This window comes from Schistocerca serialis, chromosome 3 (genome assembly GCF_023864345.2).
Source record: "Schistocerca serialis cubense isolate TAMUIC-IGC-003099 chromosome 3, iqSchSeri2.2, whole genome shotgun sequence".
Lineage (NCBI taxonomy): Eukaryota > Metazoa > Arthropoda > Insecta > Orthoptera > Acrididae > Schistocerca > Schistocerca serialis.
The window spans coordinates 680,396,664-680,418,340 of NC_064640.1; the positions used below are offsets into that span (position 1 = coordinate 680,396,664).

At 42.0% G+C, this 21,677-nt stretch overlaps 1 protein-coding gene across 1 annotated transcript in view; it reads left to right on the forward strand.

The window, feature by feature from the left end:
- Positions 1-3,416: 3,416 nt before the first annotated feature.
- LOC126470562 (proto-oncogene tyrosine-protein kinase ROS) overlaps positions 3,417-21,677 on the forward strand; it is a 564,149-nt gene continuing 545,888 nt past the window's right edge. Inside the window, exon 1 of the mRNA XM_050098499.1 lies at positions 3,417-3,568. Within this exon, the coding sequence (XP_049954456.1) occupies positions 3,437-3,568 (132 nt within the window). The 5' untranslated portion in view covers positions 3,417-3,436. The remainder of the gene's footprint in view (positions 3,569-21,677) is intronic.

The window sequence follows — 21,677 nt, forward strand, 5'->3', positions numbered from 1 at the left end:
TATGTCTGTTACTTCGCAGAAAAGTAGTTCGATATTACTGGTATCGAGAACTGGGGTTGGAGTGCCGTAATGGTCACGTAAATAAAGAACCATTACAACGCCCATAGTGGCGTTGGGAAGAATTGTGGTGAACATGTGATATCATTAACCCACCTTAAAGCTCACATAAACGTCTGAGCTGTGGTTTTTTCTTTTTTTCAAATTTGAAGATTCCTTGCTGTTTGAAGTGTCGCTGAGTCCTAGGGTGACTTCGCAGGGCGCCACACTTTTGCACCACTACAGAGGAAGGTGTAGGCACCTTTGAGTCAAATTTCAAACTTAGGCCTCAGCATGAGATTTAGTAAATGTTATTCTTGTTGTGGTCCTCAGTCCTGAGACTGGTTTGATGCAACTCTCCATGCTACCCTATCCTGTGCAAGCTTCTTCATCTCCCAGTACATACTGCAACCTACATCCTTCTGAATCTGCGTAGTGTATTCATCTCTTGGTCTCCCTCTACGATTTTTACCCTCCACGCTGCCCTCAAATGCTAAATTTGTGATCCCTTGATGCCTCAGAACATGTCCTACCAACCGGTCCCTTCTTCTTGTCAAGTTGTGCCACAAACTCCTCTTCTCCCCAATTCTATTCAATACCTCCTCATTAGTTATGTGATCTACCCATCTAATCTTCAGCATTCTTCTGTAGCACCACATTTCGAAAGCTTCAATTCTCTTCTGGTCTAAACTATTTATCGTCCATGTTTCACTTCCATACATGGCTACACTCCATACAAATACTTTCGGAAACGAGTTCCTGACACTTAAATCTATACTCGATTTTAACAAATGTCTCTTCTGCAGAAACGCTTTCCTTGCCATTGCCAGTCTACATTTTATATCTTCTCTACTTCGACCATCATCAGTTGTTTTGCTCCCCAAATAGCAAAACTCCTTTACTACTTTAAGTGTCTCATTTCCTAATCTAATTCCCTCAGCATCACCAGACTTAATTCGACTACGTTACATTATCGTCGTTTTGCTTTTGTTGATATTCATCTTATATCCTCCTTTCAAGACACTGTCCATTCCGTTCAACAGCTCTCCCAAGTCCTTTGCTGTCTCTGACAGAATTACCATGTCACTGGCGAACCTCAAAGTTTTTATTTCTTCTCCATGTATTTTAATACCTACTCCGAATTTTTCTTTTGTTTCCTTTACTGCTTGCTCAATATACAGATTGAATAACATCGGGGAGAGGCTAGAACCCTGTCTCACTCCCTTCCCAACTACTGCTTCCCTTTCATGCCCCTCGACTCTTATAACTGCCATTTCGTTTCTGTACAAATTGTAAATAGCCTTTCGCTCCCTGTATTTTACCCCTGCCACCTTTAGAATTTGAAAGAGAGCATTCCAGTCAACATTGTCAAAAGCTTTCTCTAAGTCTACAAATGCTAGAAACGTAGGTTTGCCTTTCCTTAATCTATCTTCTAAGATAAGTCGTAGGGTCAGTATTGCCTCACGTGTTCCAATATTTCTACGGAATCCAAACTGATCTTCCCCGAGGTCGGCTTCTACCAGTTTTTCCATTCGTCTGTAAAGAATTTGTGTTAGTATTTTGCAGCTGTGACTTATTAAACTGATAGTTCGGTAATTTTCACATCTGTCAACACCTGCTTTCTTTGGGACTGGAATTTCGAAAAACTGATCCTTAAAAAGTGATCCTTTAATTTTGTTGTGCAGTGTATTTGGAAGAAGGAAGGTTAGTGTTTACGTCCCATGTACGTCGAAATCATTAGTGACGGAAGACTAGCTCGGATTAAGGGGGTAGGACGTCAAACGGGCCGACTTCGAGAAGGAGAGGCACCACAGGACATTTTAATTTACACTGTCTATACTTTTATAAATAAATTCATAAAACTTTGTCAGCATGACCAGGAAAGATTCAGGATTCACACTTATAGCAGTGGAAGTTCAAAAACACCGAAAAATAATATTTTTTAAATGTGAAATTTCATGATTTTTTTCACTTACTGTTGGCTGCATTTGTTGCTATAGGTACACTTTGCTTCATAAGTAAGAGAGATTCTTCGATGAATTTTGCACAGCTTACAATCCATACTTACAGGTGTATGAAACTCTAGAATTTATTTAATCTATGGAAAAATGAATGGGCTGTTACGTTTTAAACTTCGTGTTTAGAGAAAACTCGAATTTTATAGTTAATTATCTCAATTTTTACCACAGTTTTTAACAGATTTGGGAAATTCTAGAGTTTCATACACCTGTAAGTATGGTTTGTTTGCTGTGCAAAATTCATCGAAGAATCTGTATTACTTATGAAGAGAAATGTACCTACAGCAACAAATGCAGCTAATACCAAGTGAAAAAATGATAAAATTTCACATGTAAAAAAATTGTTTTGTTATGTTTTCGAACTTCCTCTGCCATGAGTGTGAATCCTGAATCCTTCCTTGTCATGCTAATAGAGTTTTATGAATTTATTTGTAAATTGTAAATTGTTTTTAAAAAAATAAATATTTGACAGTCTCAATTAAAATGTCCTGTGGTGCCTCTCCTGCTCCGAGTCGGCCCGTTTGGAGTCTTACCCCCCTTAAACCGAGCTAGTCTTCCATCTCTAATGATTTCGACGTACATGGGACGTAAACACTAACCTTCCTTCTTCCAAATACACTGCACAACAAAATTAAAGGATCACTTTTTAAAGATCAGTTTTTCGAAATTCCAATCCCAAAGAAAGCATGTGTTGACAGATGTGAAAATTTCCGAACTATCAGTTTAATAAGTCGCAGCTGCAAAATACTGACACGAATTCTTTACAGACGAATGGAAAAACTGGTAGAAGCCGACCTCGGGGAAGATCAGTTTGGATTCCGTAGAAATATTGGAACACGTGAGGCAATACTGACCTTACGACTTATCTTAGAAGAAAGATTAAGGAAAGTCAAACCTACGTTTCTAGCATTTATAGAGTTTCATTAATTTATTTGTAAAAGTGTAGACAGTGTAAATTAAAATGTACTGTGGTGCCTCTCCTGCTCCAAGTCGGCCCGTTTCACGTCCTACCCCCCCTTAAGGGAGGATGGAGAAACAAATGAGCCGCGTTGTTTGAAAGAGAACCATCCCGGAATTTGCCTTAATCGATTTAGGTGAATCGCGGAAAACCTAAATCTGAACGGCCGGACAGGGATTTGAACCATCATAGTGTATTTGGGTGGTTGGTGAGGGGCGGGGAGGAGGGGGAGAGCAATACCTGTGACTCCCCTCAGAACTGAGCTTGGATGCCGCTGTACCTTCCAACACAGGCTAAGGAGCAGTGTGTAGTGTGTTTGTGTAGCGTGCCGGTAGGGGCGCTGCGGTGCGCGGAGACTCCAGAGGCGCGCAGCGGCTAGTGGGCAGTCAGTTGCGGGACGGCCGTCGCTGTGGCAGTCCAGGCCATGGCGCTGCTGCTGGCGCTCCTGCTGTTGCTGCTGCGCGTGGGTCCCGCCCACGCCGCCGCCGTGCGTCTCGCCGCCGCTCACCGCGAAGACAACATTGCGCTCGCCTGCAGCCTCGCTTGCCCACTACAGGTGAGTCGTCTCCACATTTCTGATGTGAATAATTTGCACTGCTAGTCCCAGATGTAGTACACAGTGACTGTAGCTCATACCACCTAGACAGTGTTTACTCTGTTCTCACCTTCCTGGTAGCAAATTTCCATGTACTTCGCTCACATAAGTGAGAAGAATTCTCACTTGCACTGCACTGCATTTTGAGAGAGTTGAAAAAATATCGTGCGTAAGTGAGATTACCTATGATACCACCAGCTATAACCATTGTCACTCATGCTGACTCCAGTTTCTTTCATATTAGGAGGTAGTTAATAAATAAGAACTTCGTATATTGTTCAAAGTGACACAACTTCGGAAGCCTACGGTTAGAAGTGTCATTCTAGAAAATACGCAATACGCGGTAAATCGGCGACTATTGTTGTATCAATGTTGTCTAAATTCCAGACGAAAGAATCATCGTTGCCTGAGACAAATGACTCATATAGCCACCTTTGTTCTTTTACAGGGATCACTGTATGAGGTCAAGGACAACACTTTGCAGCGTAAACATAAAGAACTGTGTTTCTTAGGTCAGTTACAGTTGTTTTGCGAAATAACCCGCAGTCAGATCAATGTAATTTGTCAACTTTTTCTAGCGTGCAGGTTCCAAGCCGGAAGTTCGATTCTGGAATGTTCGCCATTTTCACTGGACCAAAAGTCATAGTTGGTATTATTTACTTACATTGTCACTATATAAACTCAAATCGCTAGAGTGATATTTGTCTTATTAAAATTGTTATTTCTTAGGTAACTATGATATAAAACAAGTACTGTATGTGGAAAACACTAGTCCGATGTAAGAGGTCCCGATGGTCATAATTAGATCGGGTCAAATAAATAAATACATAAAAAATAAAAATAAAATGTTTGTAAATCACAAATTTGTTTAGATGTGACACGAGGTGTAACTCATAGATGGCCAAATCTGGGGAACAGGGTAGATACTCCAACAATTCGCACTCCATATGCCGCGGTTACAGTGTTGCGAAAGCACCTGCTTGGGCAGGTGCAGTGTGATTTTTTTAAATTTTGCAATCCATACATTTTTTCACATATTCTTTACTTAATTTCCTCAAGAAAATTTGCATATTATTCACCACTTTTCCTTTTACCCTTTGCAGTGGTAGCATTCAACATCTGTGGCACTCGTTCTTCACTGATGTGTCTCACAGTTAACTTTTCGCGCGAAATGTAATGTACTCTTTCTTCCCAAACGTCACTATGTTCAGCTATTTCGCACATCTTTCGCCTTCGATCGTACGATGCCTCATCGTGTCCTTTCTCAAAGTTTTCATCTGTGGTAGAAGTTTTGGTATGTCTTCGGCATCTTCGAGAGACTTACGAACTTGCTGAACTCCGAAGTCCATTTCTTGATTGTTGAAAATAAAGTAGCTGTCTCCTTATAAACATCCATCAACCTAATGCAGTTCCGTTGGTTATAAAGCAACAGACCTAAGGAATTATTAGCATGCACGTATTCAATTTTATTCATTACACATTACTGCTTTAAATAAGCGCATAAAAAAACTGTCCCATAGATCTAGTTGACACTGCACTTAGATTATTGCGCAACATCGACCATTAAATAAACTTATAGCAGAAGACTACGCTTTACTCAACTGACCATTTCAAGTTCAATCAAATCAAGATATAGTTAAAGAATGGACACCGCTGGATATAATCTCCGTAACGGTACTTATTGAAAAAAAGGACAGTGCTGGATACAATCTGTGCAACAATACTCATTGTTACTACCTCTCATACAACAGCTGACAATGAAAATCGAGTCTTTTTATGTTAACTTTGTCGCATTGACTTATAATCAACTTTTTAAAAAAGTGTTCGAAAACTGTTAAAAAAAATTCGACGTTTTATTTGTGTTCTGGTTTGGCTCTCTGTATATGAGCTACTGTTTTGACTGTTACCGAATATTTTTATTATTATTAAAATCCTAGGTATCTGTGGCATGTTAAATGTGGATGTGACATAAGTTATATTTTTTAGGGGATGGAGGGGGAGGGTAGGAGGGGATAGGTGCCTCAGACTCTTACTGTCCCTCCCTACCGCCGCTCCCCCCGCCCCCCCCCCCCCCCCTAAGAAATGTAACTTACCGTCATTGGGTAGGGGGGGGGGGGGGGGAGCGGCGGTAGGGAGGAACAGCAAAGGGACCAACACACGAGCGCAGCGATTCGTCTCATGGGCGACTGATCGCTTCGTAGTTCGGACGTGTGTGGGCAAATCTCGGAGGGAGGTCGCTGATCACCGATTTGATCGCATGGAAATCCCAGGCGATCTGATCGATAGCATGTGATTCTTGCTTGCAGTATTGCTGCTTGGCAGGTAGGGAACGATGTGTGGCAATATGGCCGCAACTCGTTTCTCTGGTTATGAAGCCTGGTTGTGCAATTCTGATTCGTTTCGCTTTGCCAACATTGAGTAAGAACTTTACATTAGAATTTATAATTATTCAGAGATCACAAACTACTACAAGAAATGGAGGCTGGAACTGCCATTTATATTAAGAAGTAGTATACACCCTCCGATTTTCCAGTGATTAGCATTTTAAAGCTTGTGCTATAGAAGTAGAAATGATGGGAAGTTCATAGTGATAGTCGCGATACGGTTGACTCCACAGGGTGATCTGAAGTTATTTATGAAAAAATTACAGCGTTATTAAAGTTTTAACTTCTAAACGGAACTACTATAATGTTAAAGGTCATTTTAATTTAAATGTTCAGGGAAAATCGATTACAAAGCTATACTCAAGTAAGCTGTCACGTCATATAATCTAACTCTCCCTCATGCAATTTATAACAAGAGTAGTGGTAATCAGTGGGAATGATGTTGACAACATCTCTATAGACATGTCGAGATTGCAAACAAATTGTGAAAATACTTGCAGTTAAACTATAAGACTAATAAAAAAAAAACAATCCAGGACTAATAAAGAAAAACAGATTATATTAGCTCACTGGAAAGATGGACACAATCCAGTTGGTGTCAGTGAAAAATTAAATATATATTCTGTAAAGGAAACCACAGTTCCCAAGAAAAGGGTTTCAAAAAAAATTTAACAAATTACAGTTCCAGTTCTTGTACTTATTTTTTGCAAGTATTCGTAGGGATACGGAGATCAACTGCAACATCTGCTAAAAGCAGTTCACTTTCCACTGCAGGTCTTGACCTCACCGTGCTGCTCGCAATACAGGTTGAGATTGTTCGGCAAATCGCTCGTGTATGTCACGGTGGAGTCGAGAGATCGATCGCAGCGATATCGCATTCGACGTATCGCTGTCATCCGTCGCTCATGTGTGGGGTCCTTAACAGACTGCACCCCCCCCCCTTTTGCCATCCCCCCCCCTTCCCCCCTCCTAGACAGAACCCTGGATCCGCACCTACCTGCAACGTTGTCCATACTTGATGTACTTGACACTAGTACTGAATTTCTATTTCGCTCTTTGCACATCGTATATTGCGTGCTCTTCTCTTAGACTGCAGATATGTTGCAGTACACAGTCGACTCTGTCTGACACTTGACAATTCATTGTAACTAACTTCAACTTGCTATCAGATCTAAATTCTGCTTGGGGACCGCTGTTGAGGAGGGTAATGAAGAGCCTTTATTTCGAACGTTTCAAAACACTCCTAGTGCCTCTATACAGCTGGTCGATATTTCTCCCCAGAACATGAGATAATATCATCTCAACTATCAGAAACAGTGTGCGTACTCCACATGCAGGCTCCTTCCGAGTACCCGCTCGAGACGTGTCGGAGTAATTACAAATGATTAGGAGAGGGCTGACGCAGCGTGCTGACGCGTAGGCCCCTCCGTGGAAAGCACGCACTCTCCCACAGTCTTCATCTGCCACACACAACTCCACCACATTTAATCAATTACTTAACGGCATTGTACACACTGCAACTGTCCTGTAGCTGTAATCAGTTACCGTTTGCGAAAAAACAGAGAGCAGAAACTGAACGCTACATTCATATAAAATTATCACGTTCGCTGGTGGATGTATAGTAAAGCAAAGCTGGAGCTTTGAAAAATACGGACATTGCGAACAACGGAAGAATACAAGAAGGCCACAACACGATCGTAGGCGTAGCAGAGGAGACAAAGTGGACTCTCTCGATACGATATGAATATCGATGAGAAACTGTGGATGACTGAGGCTATTTCCTGGTGTCGCTCCTTGTGGGCCTTCACGCCTATTCCGCGCCAGGGTGAAATCCTCTTCCTCAAGACGATCGCAAGACAGTTCGGCTAATCTCTTCCCCGATGTCTCATGCCTAAAGTTTGGAGCTCGAAAGTTACTTACTGTCCCCTTTTAAATGCCACCGATGTCTTTATCTTTCTTTATTATATTGAAAACGACATATAGTACGGCACTGTCAAAGCACTTTATTAGTGGAATTAAAGAAAGGTATAAATCCTAAAATGTAAAAACGGAACGAACAACTCTACATTGGTACTTTGCAAGTTACCGTAAGGCGTGTGGTGGATAGTGTATGGTGTAAAAAGAGTCATTTTACTACTTTTTGTCCTATTTCTTGGATAGGGTGGCAGAAGAACGTATGACCATACTCCTCTGCATGAGCCAGAGTTTCTGTAATTTTATTGTTATTGTCATCAGGAAAGGGGACGTATATTGCAGGAAGTAATAAGTTTCTTGCCTGGGACTAGAATGCCGACTATCATAAATTTGAGTATAAGGTTCTCTGTGGTGCATAACGTCTTTCTTATAGCGTGTCGTAATGCAGTTCGTTTAACTTTTCTGTGACGATGAAACCCATGGCAAACCGTTCAGTTCTTCTTTGCATCTTCTTTGTGCCTCCGTTTAATCCACATGCTAAAGGCTCCAGATCTATTAACAACATTAAAGAAGATTCCGCGCACTTTCGTGGGTGAATTATATCTCCTTATGGTTCTAACAATAGGTTTAGCGCTGTCATCTGCATGCAACAGTATATTTAGTTACATTACGGGCAAGATTTGGGGCACGTTATAAATATGTGAATCACAATTATATTAACGTGGCAGACGAATTTTAATACTCCTGTTTGAGCTGACGAAAAGAAAACCAACTAATATATACTAAATACAGGCGTACACTGGACAAAATAGCTCCTACGAACCATTAGATGACTCGAGAGAGGTCTAAATCATGATCAAGATAATTAGGGGATCAGTCAAGATATCCTGTTATATCAAAGGAACATATAGTATATGTGAGATTCTCACTCTGCAGCAGAGTGTGCACTGATATTAAACTTCCTGACAGATTAAAATTGTGTGCCGGACCGAGTTCGAGTCTAGGTCTGGCACACAGTTTTAATCTGTCAGGAAGATCTATATAGTATATGTGGTTGCTTGGAGTCCAGATACTTATTACAACCATTACAACAATAAAAATAACACGAGTTGCGACATAGTTGTAGTAAGGCTCTCCAGCGTCCCAGGAATTGTTTATTCTATTTTATTATAAATCCATTCCAGTTACGGACCACAAATGTTTCTCAATCAGGATATTAATTTCGGTCAACGATGAGCATCTACATATCTGAGTAAATCCAGTACACTACACAATTCGTGTGAGTGCATATTTTTGTGGAATAGTCACGTTAATTGGCCATACAAGTGATTCTGTGATGAAGTTTGTGGGGCCAATTAATGTGACTGTACCATCAAAATACACAGTGACACGAATTGTGAAGCATACTGCATTTACTCAGATCTGAAGAGGGTCATCGTTGACTGAAATTAATAATCTGATTGATAAACATTTGTGGTCTATGACTGGCTTTATAATAATATAAAATAACCAACAATAACGATAACAACTGCTACTGCTACTACTACGACGACGACGACTACGACCACACTAAGAAAAAAAGTAGCATTACACTTACCAGAGACAGGTGAATGGGAAGCAGGTCAATTTTCAGGTACTGGAACCACACAGATTACTAAGACTCGGTGTTACTGTTCACTTCGGTACAACTAGAGATGGTGCTATGTGTTAATAACACAATACATCGCAATGAGTGGCATAATGAGGCAGTAGTTTAAAAAAAGTTGCTTAGACATAATATGAGAAAGGGAATGTGTTTAGAGAGTCCCTAAAGTAAACTTTCACTAATATGGACTAGTCATCTGGAAACAGGTGTTATTACAATAAGACAAGAATAGAGCCGTTCGTGAGTAACTCTGCTTAGAGACGATCGTGAACTTTAACACACAAATGGTCAAAACAGACAGCAGAAATAGAACGTAGAATGTCAGCGCTAGACTGCTCCTAGCCGTCTTCGTGAAAATGGCTTCTACTTACTTCGAGCGATGGTGAATGTCCTGGTGATATAACGATAAGATACTGCCCTTCTACATCGAGTGACAGAACTTCTTGAAATATTATGCTGATAGTCTCATGGTGTTCCTAGAAATAAGTGTTGACAGGAGTGCAGACATACTGATCTTCAAAAATTCTTATTTATATTCTCGAAGGTATAGGCATGGAATCGATCAACATTAAATTTTTACATTTGTGCTGTTGTCTGGTGCGATCGTAGTTTCTTTCATTTTTTTTTAGATGCAGATGTTCGTCATCACAGAAGGTAGCATTGGTAAGGAAAAAATATAAATGAGTGTGCGGGAGAGGAACCTAGAGCCGACGACTTCTCTTTGTTTTTTGTGTGTTTGTTTGTTTATTTGTTTGTTTTGCACGTAATTAGAACCGCACTTCGTTCATTGTTAGTCTACCGTGTATCTTATATCCTTACAAAATATAAACTGAATTTTATAAGTAATAAAAACTAGTTGATTGCGTAACATCTGCGCTTTCAGGTAACCAAAGCGCTTACTTCTGATGCAAGTATAGTTTACACGCACGAACATAAAAATGTATATAAATATTGTTGTTACTGTTTACTCATTAGAACGTTCTTCATCATGATGAAAAGTAAGAGTTTCCTGTTATTATTAAGAAGTACTAAACGTGCTTGTGAATAACAGAAACGTATTTTATATAAGCTCGACAAAGTGTTGAAGCGACGTTTGATGTTTCCGTCTTTTTTTTTTTAAATTTCATCTTTTTTGTGTAACTTTGCTTTTTCTATAGCTTTATGAAATACCTGTATGATATATATTTTTTTTATTTTTACTACAACACCCCTTTGTTTCACGTAACAAATCAACAATTTTCGAATAAAACCTGAATTAAACATTGGGATTTTCAATTTAGCTTTTACAAGTAACAGACAGCAAGATAACTATGTGGAACCTAAATTTTCACTAGGTTACATGGCCCTTTATATATCCTCTCTCAGTTTCTAGAAGGCTCACCGCTTCCGGTCTCTAGGGGAATCTAGTACGACACTGATCGCATACGCATACAAAGCGATCGAAACGAGACAATGCCCGATAGGTGTGCAGCATACCTAACAACGTACAGGTAACGCGGTTGCGAACTTAACTGACCAAAACTACCAGGAAAACTACCGCAGTCTACGGGTACTACGACGGTCTACCTAAGTCCACGGTAGTTTTGCAACTCTACACGGAGCACAAGCTGTGCCTGGGGAAGGAAATCTGCTGTGTTCTTTTCAAAGGAACTATGGTGACATTTGCATTAAGCGATTTTGGGAAACCACAGAAAACCTAAATCTGGATAGCGGGACGGAGATTTTAACCGCCTCCCTTCCAAATGCGAGTCCATTGTCTTAGCTATGAGCAGCCTCGTTTGGTTGTCGTCACAGAGTTCAGCATGTTCAAGCTGAGAGCATCAGTTCAATGTCGCGGTCAGCGTGCTGCCCGGCCTTGTACACGTATCTGGGGATTCCACGGGCACACGAACTGTAGCTAGGTCAGCACCTCACTGCTATTCCACGATGGAGTTTAACAGCAAAATGTTCCTCAGTTACTCATCGATTCCGTTCACTCGGATATGTGCAAGCGTGAATAAGCGATGGTTACTGCTGTGAGCACACATCATACTGCGCAATAAAAATTATTGTTGGGGAAAATTAAAGCTGAAAGTTCCACGAACGACACGATGATTAGAGAGGAAGCACCATCTTGGATAATATAAGGATCAAGAAGAATATCAGTGATGGAGAGGCTAAATATAGATACCGGGCATGCATTTGCACTTGGCTGTTCCCAGTCCAACCTCTTAATCTCTGTGCCATCTCATTCGATTCTTATAATAACTTGTCCTGTTTCTGAACAACACACTGTTACACATATCATGTGTCGTGAAGGCAATAATTACATAGCATCCACATCCGTACATTCAGGCACATCATACAAAGGTAGACTGTTAGACGTACCACAGACATCAAGGTTTTTAGTGACCAGACTCTCGCTCAGATGGAAAGTATGAAAGTGTTGGCGGACTATTTAGGGAACCAGGCTGGCATCCGTCACAAATAATTCATGGAACCAACAAAAATTTTATTAAATGAGAATTGTCGGATGGAGATTTCAGCTTTTATTATCGCTTACACGAGACCAGTGCCTTAAATAATGTGCATCCTCACTCGGACTATATCTTATGCGATATTAGGAAACGTAATTTCATACGTATGAGATCTGGCAGAAGTATAACTTTAGCGTGTCATCAGGTGAAATATATTCTGTAAACCTCTGTTGTAACCGTTGTGTTTGCAAGATATACACGTAGATAATCAGTCTTCGTCCTTACTGCTAGTACCTGCGGAACACTTGAGCAAATCAGTCTTACGTCCTGTTGGTCCGCGCTGAATGCCAATCAGTCGAAATGTGTAATCACGTGATATTACACAGTAGTTAAGACATCAGACTTGTTTGCACGAGACGCCGAATCCAAACACCCGTTTGGCCATTCTGATGCAAGTTTCGTAGTTCCGCTAAATAACTCGAAGTAATGCCAGGAGGGTTCCTTCAGCTGGTCGTCTTCCCGCTTCCCTCTCCATCAGAGCAGTGCTTCGGCTCTAATGTTAACATTGTCGAGGTGTTAATCATTAACTTGTCTTTCTTCCTGGCTTAACTGAAGAGAGAAAAGAACTTGAATATTTTGGTGCAACTGAATGTTGTTGAGATAGTGACGTGTTCTATGTAACCCTAGCAGTTAACTTCGGGAAAGCACACGATACGTCAATTTGCAGGAGGTTTTCCTACTAAAGGATGAAAATCTGTGATTCTTCGTGGTATGCTATGTATCAGTGAGAGTTAGGTACACAGATATGGCAATTCTGTTTAAAAAGAAAAGATTTAATTAAGATATTGACGAATTAACGTTACTTATACAGTGTCAAGGTAGAGGACTGCTATGCGGAGGACTCGGGTTCGATTCCCAGTACTGCCAAGGATTTTTACTTGGTTAGAGGACTGATATGGGATGCGCTCAGCCTCGTAATGCCAGATGAGGAGCTACTTGACCGAATAGTAGCGGCTCCGCGGTCTTGAGAATTTGAAAAACGGCCGGGAGAGTGGTGTGCTGACCCCATGCCCCTCCATACCGCATCTACATTATGCCGCAAGGCAGAAGATGACACGGAGGCTGGTACACATTCCTTGGGCCTTCGAGGCCTGGTGAGGAGCTCTCGTTATTATCCAGCGTAAGCCTATCATTACTGTGAACAAGCTGCAATTTTTTCATTACGCATAACAGCCGAATTTGGAAATGAGTATCTCTCAAAAAGTTGTCTTCCTTTCCTTACTTTCCCTTTTCTTAGTTTCACTAGCTAATGTCTTGTGACACTGCGCAGGTACCAGTCCGGTATTCATCTAGTAGGATGCGGGGGTTAACCCGCCGGGAGGCTTCGATCTGGGGCCGGCGCACCCCCCCCCCCACCCCCTGTCCCGGAAGCGGCGCTTTAACACCCTCTCCTATCCGGGCGGTTCACCATCTTTATCGTACCCTGCATTGAAGAAAATTATTTTTTGGATAACTGCAAAACTGAGCGATCATGTCCGGCAACGCCTTAGAAGAAATTTAAAGAATACAGCTCTCCAGCTGCTAATGTGAGACAATGTGGCAAACACCTCAAGGACAGCAGAGCTGATCGTCTGAAGTAGCAGAGAGAACACGCTTAAGTCTGCTCCATTTTGCCGTGCCTACGATGCCAAGTCGACGCGCAGACGCTCCACAACATATGGAGTGATAAGGTATCAGTCTGACCCCAGGTCTCGAACTGTCACCCGCTTCTTTGGCACTTAGACACAAAATCGCACGGCAACGTACACTCGCTGCCCTCGTTAACTTACGTGTCTGCTGCATGCACAAAAGATGATTACAGATCGTACTTTATCAAAATCAGAAGCCAAGTGGACCATAATGTGAAGGTCAGAGACCTAACAAGGTAGCAGTTGATCCTGTTTCTCTTTTGGACCTGGAAATCACACTTCACTTCCAATGCATCGGCCTCAAAATACATACTGCACAAATTATAGTATGGAAAATTAGCGTTTGTGAAGTTGTAAGAACGAGAAACAATCAATGCAAACTCGGAGGGCAAGTAGAATAGTGAACCAGCAGTTTATTTTATTCTCGAGTCAGAGACATACAAATTTACAGTAGCCATACACATCAATATATATATATATATATATATATATATATATATATATATATATATATACAAATTGTATTTATATTACATGTGCCCAATACTTTGCAACCTCCAAGGCGCTTGGAGTGGCTTGCAGGAGATCAATCTTCGTGAAGGATGTAGGGCACAAAAGGCACTGGAGCATGTGGCTTGTGGTTTGTTCTTGTCCACAGTCACAGGACGTATCTTCTGTTATGAAGCCCCATTTCTTCAGGTTGTCTCTGGATCGTCCAACTCCTGATCGTAATCTGTTTAAAGATTTCCACACCAGCCAGCTCTCGTTGTATCCAGGTGGTAGTTCTTCAGCTTCTGGCGTCTGCAGGTGAGGCGTCGACTTCTTCCATAACTCCAGCCTTGCCTTCTCTGGTGAAATGGTGAGCTTCTCGGATGTTCTCAGGAACCTCTTTCGCGATCTCAGCCGTTGCTGTGGTGGATTATATCCGTGCAGTGGATGGGCACTGTCCTGTTCCACTTTCAGTCTCTCCTTGTTGGCAGCCACTGTTCTGCGTACCCATGGTGGCGCTATTCCAGCCAGGCAGTAGAGCTTATCAGTTGGGGTAGGTCTTAAGCAATCTGTGATCAACCTCCAGGTTTCGTTGAGAGCAATGTCTACTTGTCTGGCATGAGATGACCTGTACCAGACTGGAGAAGCATATTCAGCAGTAGAAAAGCACAGTGCCATTGCAGAACAGCGAATAGTTTGTGATGTGATCCCCACTGTGTCCCCGCTAGTTTGCGAATTAGGTTGTTTCGAGCGGAGATTTTCATTTTGGTGTTCTTGCAGTGAGTTTTGAATGTCAGAGTTCTATCGAGAGTGACTCCCAAGTATTTAGATGCGTGATGATGCTGGAGTTGGATGCCTGACCACGCAATATGTAGCTCACGATTAGCTTCCCTGTTCCTTAAATGAAAGGCACACACTTGTGTCTTCGAAGAGTTTGGTCTGAGCTGGTTCCGTTTGTAGTAGCTTGACAGTGTTCTAAGTGCTGTTGTCAGGTTTCTTTCCACTCTTTCAAAGCATGAGCTCTGCGTACCAAGGGCTAGGTCATCTGCATTTAAAAATCTCCTTGTGCCTGGGGTCAATGGCTGGTCGTTGGTATAAATGTTGAAGAGAAGTGGAGCCAAGACGCTTCCCTGAGGTAGACCAGCAGTAAGGAGTTAAGACGGAAGGCCTGCGTATGGGCTCTGCAGTGACCTGACCTCGCCATTGTAACGGCAAGCTCAGTGACGATCCGAAAGATGCCTGTATGTCCCCTTGAAGTCAAAATCCGCAGAGCTATAACGGGGCAGAATGATCTGCCTCGGGAAATGAGTTTCTTACACCATGACAGTTCGTTCGCTATAAGAAGTGATGTTTCTACATTGATGTGTGCGTGTGGAACCATAACACGGGGTAAAACTTCCCAGCCGATTAACACTGTGTGCTGGACCGGGACTCGAACCCAGAACCTTGCCTTTGGTGGAAGACGCTATACCGACTGAGCTTTCCAAGCCCGAATAACTGCCCATGAAATGCAACATCCTCGGTTCAAATCCTGGTCCGGCACACAGTTCTAATGTGCCAGGGAGTTTCTACTTACCGCGCACACCGAAAAAGAATGAAAGGTTGATTCTGGACACAACACGGAACGACTGCCATTTACTTTGTGTGGAGTAAACGCACCAGAAAGTGCGGTTAAAAGTGTTGGCTCGACGCTGGGGCATTGCAAAAGCAGTGTACTTGGCTGCCTTAACGTTTTAGAGTTGTCTGTTGCCGGCTGAACTGTTGCTTTGCATGCCATTGCATCTGTTCGTAAGCACGAGAACATACTTCAGACCACAAATCCACATGATTAGCGTCACTCACGTTCTGGTTGGTAAAGATGTAGGTGTTGGAAGTACAACCCTCATCAGAGAACGTGGTGATCGGAGGCTTTTCCGCTCTGTAACCCAGGACAGACGGCGATCTGTGGTAGATTTGATGACAGAATACAATGCTGGTGCAGGCAAAAGTGTTTAAGAGGACACTGTTTATCGGACACTATAGTCCACGGGGGTCCGCAGCGGACGATCCGCACATGTTCAAACGTTGACCAACGACATCGTCAATTACGACTGCATTAGGCACGAGGTCATCGAGACCGGACCGTGAAACAATGGAAACGCGTTGCCTGGTCGCAAGAATAACGTTTCTTGTTACACCTGGTCGACGGTTGCGTCCGGATACGCCGCCATCCAGGCGAACGGCTAGTCGGAACATGCACCGCGCCACGAACGCAGGCCGGTGGAGGCAGTATTATGCTATGAGGGGCATTCACATGGGCTCCCGTGGAACCTTCGGTAGTAATCTAAGGCAGTATGACAGCTGTGAATTATGTGAACTTTGTTGCACACCATCTACATCTACATGTCTCCCGCGACGGCGACCGCGTCTACCAGCAGGATAACTGTAAATTTCACAAACCAATAACCGTGCTACAGTGGTTTGAGGAACATGATAGTGAACTTACTTTGATGTCTTGGACATCATATTCCCTTAATTTGAACCCGGTGGAACATGTCTGGGACGCAATCGGGCGCCAGTTCCGTACCCAATAATACCGGCATTTAGTTTATGGGAATTGCGTGACCTGTGCAAATAAATATGATGGCACATACCTCCGGAAATCTATTTAAGGACTTGACCAAGCCATGCGACACAGAACCGCTGCTATATTGCGTTCCAAACGTGGAAGAGTACGCTACTAAGCAGAAGGTCATAATGTCTTGGCTGATGTTGGACGCTATCGTGGAGACTACAGTCCTGTAGCCTGCATTGTCGTCACACTGTAGAACACTAAGAGTGATAGCCGGGCACATCACTGGCTAAGAGGGATGGGCACGTTTTCTTCCTAGAACAACGGGACTATTGTTTTTCATCTTGCGTGTACGGGATAAGGTGATGTGTAACTTTTCCTCACGGTGCTTCAGGAAGTACTGCCGATGTTTTGAGGTTTAGTAATAAATCACGTGGACGGAAGAACGAATTTTCCTAAGTACTTTTCCAAGTTCTCTTTGCTTTCGTCCCACTACATTATGCAACTCTGATTGCAGCATGTAGGGCTACCCACCATCCCATATTTTTAAAGTCACAAATGATTTATAGGTCGGTGATCGCAGTCATTTATATATTCCCATGTATCTAATATGTGCTATTCATTTTAATCATGTGTATTTTTCGGTGTAGTAGTTTTCACAGACTTGAGTGTATATGGCAGAGAGCACTACTTTTGCTCTTACTCTTGCTCTTTCACACACGGCTCCTGCGCAATAAAAATTATTTCATGTGTTACTTCTTTGTATGTCTAAACTTCTCTAATTTTATCTGGTAAAATTATGCATGTTGTGAGACTTCCTTCTTCTGAGAGGTTCTTATAAGTCGTCAGTTTCATAAAATATGTTGCAGAACATGAGTAGAATAAATAGGTCACAAGCCTTTTCACGGAACTATTCTGGATTTTGTTTAACACTTTCACGCCGGCGTGTACCACTGGTGACTGACACTAGATCCTCCCATTGAACGGCGTGCACCAGCGGTGGTTCACGGTCGACTCTACCAGTTAAGCCACTGGCAATACAATAACGTGTGATGTATTACCTATCACCCAGGCGCAGCGAACATGTCGGAATTCAATTTTGTTTGACCCTTCAACGAGAGAGCTTTCTGAACAAATAAGCTATCACACAATTTGTGATTAATTTAGTGGAAAATTATTTTATGTGATCTCCCGTGGTTTTAAAAAGAAAAGTTCAATACATTAAAATAGTTGCGTAGGGCGTTTGAATACGACCGCCGTCCCACGGCGAGAAACAGGAAAAGTATCACCGCCAGACAGAGGAAAGCACGAATACGCCCGCCGCCCCACAGCGAGGGAAACGCAATTCACAGCGCCAGCGTGAGCGAGTTAAAGTGATCGACAAAATCCCGAATCAGGATGGCCGCGCAGGACTTTGAGCTCCGCTTCTTTCGCATATGAGTCCACTGCGAACCCTCGCTCTTGTTCTCCCGGTGGAGTTCGTTGTGTGTTTATATAGCGACCTTGTGCCGAAAACAAACCTACCCGAGGTCGCGCAGCTGATCCATGAAACTTTCATTTTCTGCCGCCGTTCCTCCTTGAAGAGTATCGTAGACAGAGAATAATACTGAAGGATAGCTTTCATAAGTTGCCTTTTAACTCATGCTTCCTTAGAAAGCTACAGATGAGGAAGAGTCCGGCATTTCTTTTCCTGACCGTACTCTTGCCAATTCACTTCCAATAAGATACGTGGGGTCGCTCCGTTTTACTATAATATAGTGATTTATTCATCCAGGGATAATTCTACAGTGATATATAACTTGTCTGCTAAATAAAAGGAAAATCAAGTAATACATACAGACACAGAAATACAGTATATACAGATAACGTTGTCTGGGCGAGGTCTATGAAGCACCTCTGCTGGGAGGATACACAGACGTGTTTAATGAGCATAGGGGAGATGGTCGGCCGTGTCCTTGTTGAAGAAACCATCCCCGAAATAATTTAGGAAAACCACAGAAAACCTAAACCAGAATAACAGGACACAGCATGAATATCTGTTTTCCAGAATCCGAGACTAGTATAGTAATAAATACGCTACCTCTTTCGGTTTATACCCAGTGCATCACGCCTTATTGATTATAAATACTTGGAACAAATAAGTTTGCTAACATAAAAAATATCTGTACATTGTTCATTGAGTTTCTCAACATTTATCACTGCACACACTTTCAGATGACTTCAGGACTACAACCAAGCTGCCTCGCACTTGTTACATCTCCATATCTTCCCTTCTGCCTGTCTGAAAAACTGATTCAGAATCCCCCTTTGCCGAGTGTGATGTTAAGCTAACAAAGACGGTGAGATATTAATATAGTGCAGTACAGGTCTTTGGTTCATGATTTTCCTGTTAAAAAATGAGAACGAAGATTGTAATGTGACATGGAGATTATTTTCTTTAATAGTGCAATAGGCATCATTTAAGAGGTACTTTTTTACTGCCTTTTTATATGAATCTAATTTAGTTATTTATAAGGGTCGATCAAACAGTTTCCGTTCGAAGGTCGCACTTAACCCCTTGTCTACATGTCGGTGCTTATATACCCGCATCGAACTCACGCTGAATTGCATATACGTTGCATCAATGCCCTCCAACGGGAACATTTTGATCGCTCCTTACATTTTATTTCCTCTGGTAATTTATTACACAATTTTAGTCCCTGATATAAAATGCTAGTTAGAGTTTTCACCTTGTTTTTCCTTTAAACGTTATAAACAGTAACGTCAACGTATCTTTTGCTGCACATATGAATGTTATGGCTTATGACTGATGCTACACACAGAAAGTATTGTCATCCTTTATTACTCCTTTCACAAAGTGAGTTCGTTAACTGACACACGCATCGAGAACTAACGTTATGCAAATGTACCGTAATGTCTCCAAAGTTTTCGTCAGAGACAAACTCTACGTAAATACAGCACCATGCGTGAATAATGCCCTCTCGTAGTTGTTTTTTATTCATTTCTTGTTTTACAACAATAATATTTAGCTGATTCCAGCCTGTTGTAAGCTACTTTGCATCGTTGTGTGTCAATTTCGCGATTTGGGTTATCAAGCAGCTGCTCATGTAGCCTCATGAAGTTGAGTGGATCCCGTTCCAGAACTGTAGTGGTCACAGGAAGTCGAGCCTCGTCAGGAACTAGCAATGTTTGCCGGTACACTACGGAGGGGCGGTGCTTTCTTTTTATATAGGCCGATGATCCTGTTTGATTCGAACAATTGTATTTTTGAACATAAAGTTTGAACTACTTTCCCCCCTGATTGCTACACATCTAAAAATTAATCAGTAACAACTTTGGGCAAAATTTCCAAAGGTTGTCTTGCTTCCCAACGTCGCGTTTCCGAGTGACTGGGGAGCCTGGATGTCGGATGCGGCAGGGACAAAGCTGGCGCTACGCGACAACGCCTCTCGCCTGCTTCTTTGTCAGCCAGCTTCTATGCAAATGTACCAATACAGTCACACTGACGCTGCCGGAGGTGTATTTCCTGTGACATGTTTACACGCCCAGCTGCCAAACATTTACAACGACTGCCGTTCATTTACTCATTCTTCCAGATCGAAAAGAAGTCTGGTTAATCGTATCTCTCCCTTTGATTTATGACGTTGAAAACAGAATTTCAAGCTGTTTCTAAGGTATTTATTATTTCTCGGGCCCGGTTAGAAGTTGACAGCTTCCATTAGACTTCATCAGGATAGCTCAGGATTCAGAAATATGACAATAATCAGGAAAGAAGATTCCATATCACCATAACTATAACCCAAAGAGCGTAGAGAAAGCTTTATGGTCCATAAATTGTGAAAGAAGAACCAAGTATAACCGTTAACGCGACATTCGTGAACCACCCCCTGTTTGTTGATGATATTCTATTGTTTGATAATGGTGCAGGTAAACGTCAGTAATTAACTGAAGTCATGATAAATTTAACTTGAATAAAACAGAAAACAGCTGTTAACTGATGAATGATTCACACGACCGGTTTCGCTGCGCTGAAGCAGATCTAGTGGTGTTAAGTAGTGTAACATACATTAGCACTCAGAGCCGTCCACAACGTTCGTAGTCACAGAATCCAAGAGGGGAAGTAGTGAACAAATAGTAACTGGCAGATCATCGGGGCGAATAGTGCAGGGAATGAGGCACAATAACAACAATAACAAACTATTCGGAACCGAATGAAAGTCATTCCACGATGAAGCTCACAATGCCAGCCGTTGCCGGCCGGTCGCCGTGTCATCCTCTGCATCTACATCAACATGTTTATTCTGCAATTCACAATTACGTGCCTGGCAGAGGTTTCATCGAACCTCCTTCAAGCTATTTCTCTACCGTTCCATTCACGAACATTGCGGGAGGAAAGCGATCACTTAAATCTTCCCGTGTGAGCTTTTATTTTTCTTATTTTATTATGATGATCATTTCTCCCTATGTAGGTGGGCATCAATAAATTGTTTTCACACTCTCAGAAGAAAGTTGGTGATTTAAATTTCATGAGAAGATCCTGTCGCCCCCAGGAACACCTTTGTTTTAATAATTGGCACCTTAACTCGCGTATCATATCAGTGGCACTCTCTCCTCTATTTTGCGATAGTACAAGAAGAACTGCCCTTCTTTGAAATTTTTCGATATCCCCGTCAGTACTGTCTGATGCGGTTCCCACACCGCATAGCAGTACTCCATAAGAGGGCGGATAAGCGTAGTGTAAGCAGTCTCTTTAGCAGACCTGTCGCATTGTCTAAGTGTTCTGCCAATAAATCGCAGCCCTTCGTATGCTTTTACCACAACATTATCTATGTGATTGTTCCAATTTAAATTATTCATAATTGTAATCCCTAAGTATTTAGTCGAGTTTACAGCCCTTAGATTTGTGTTATTTATCGTGTAACAGAAATTTAGCGGATTCCTTT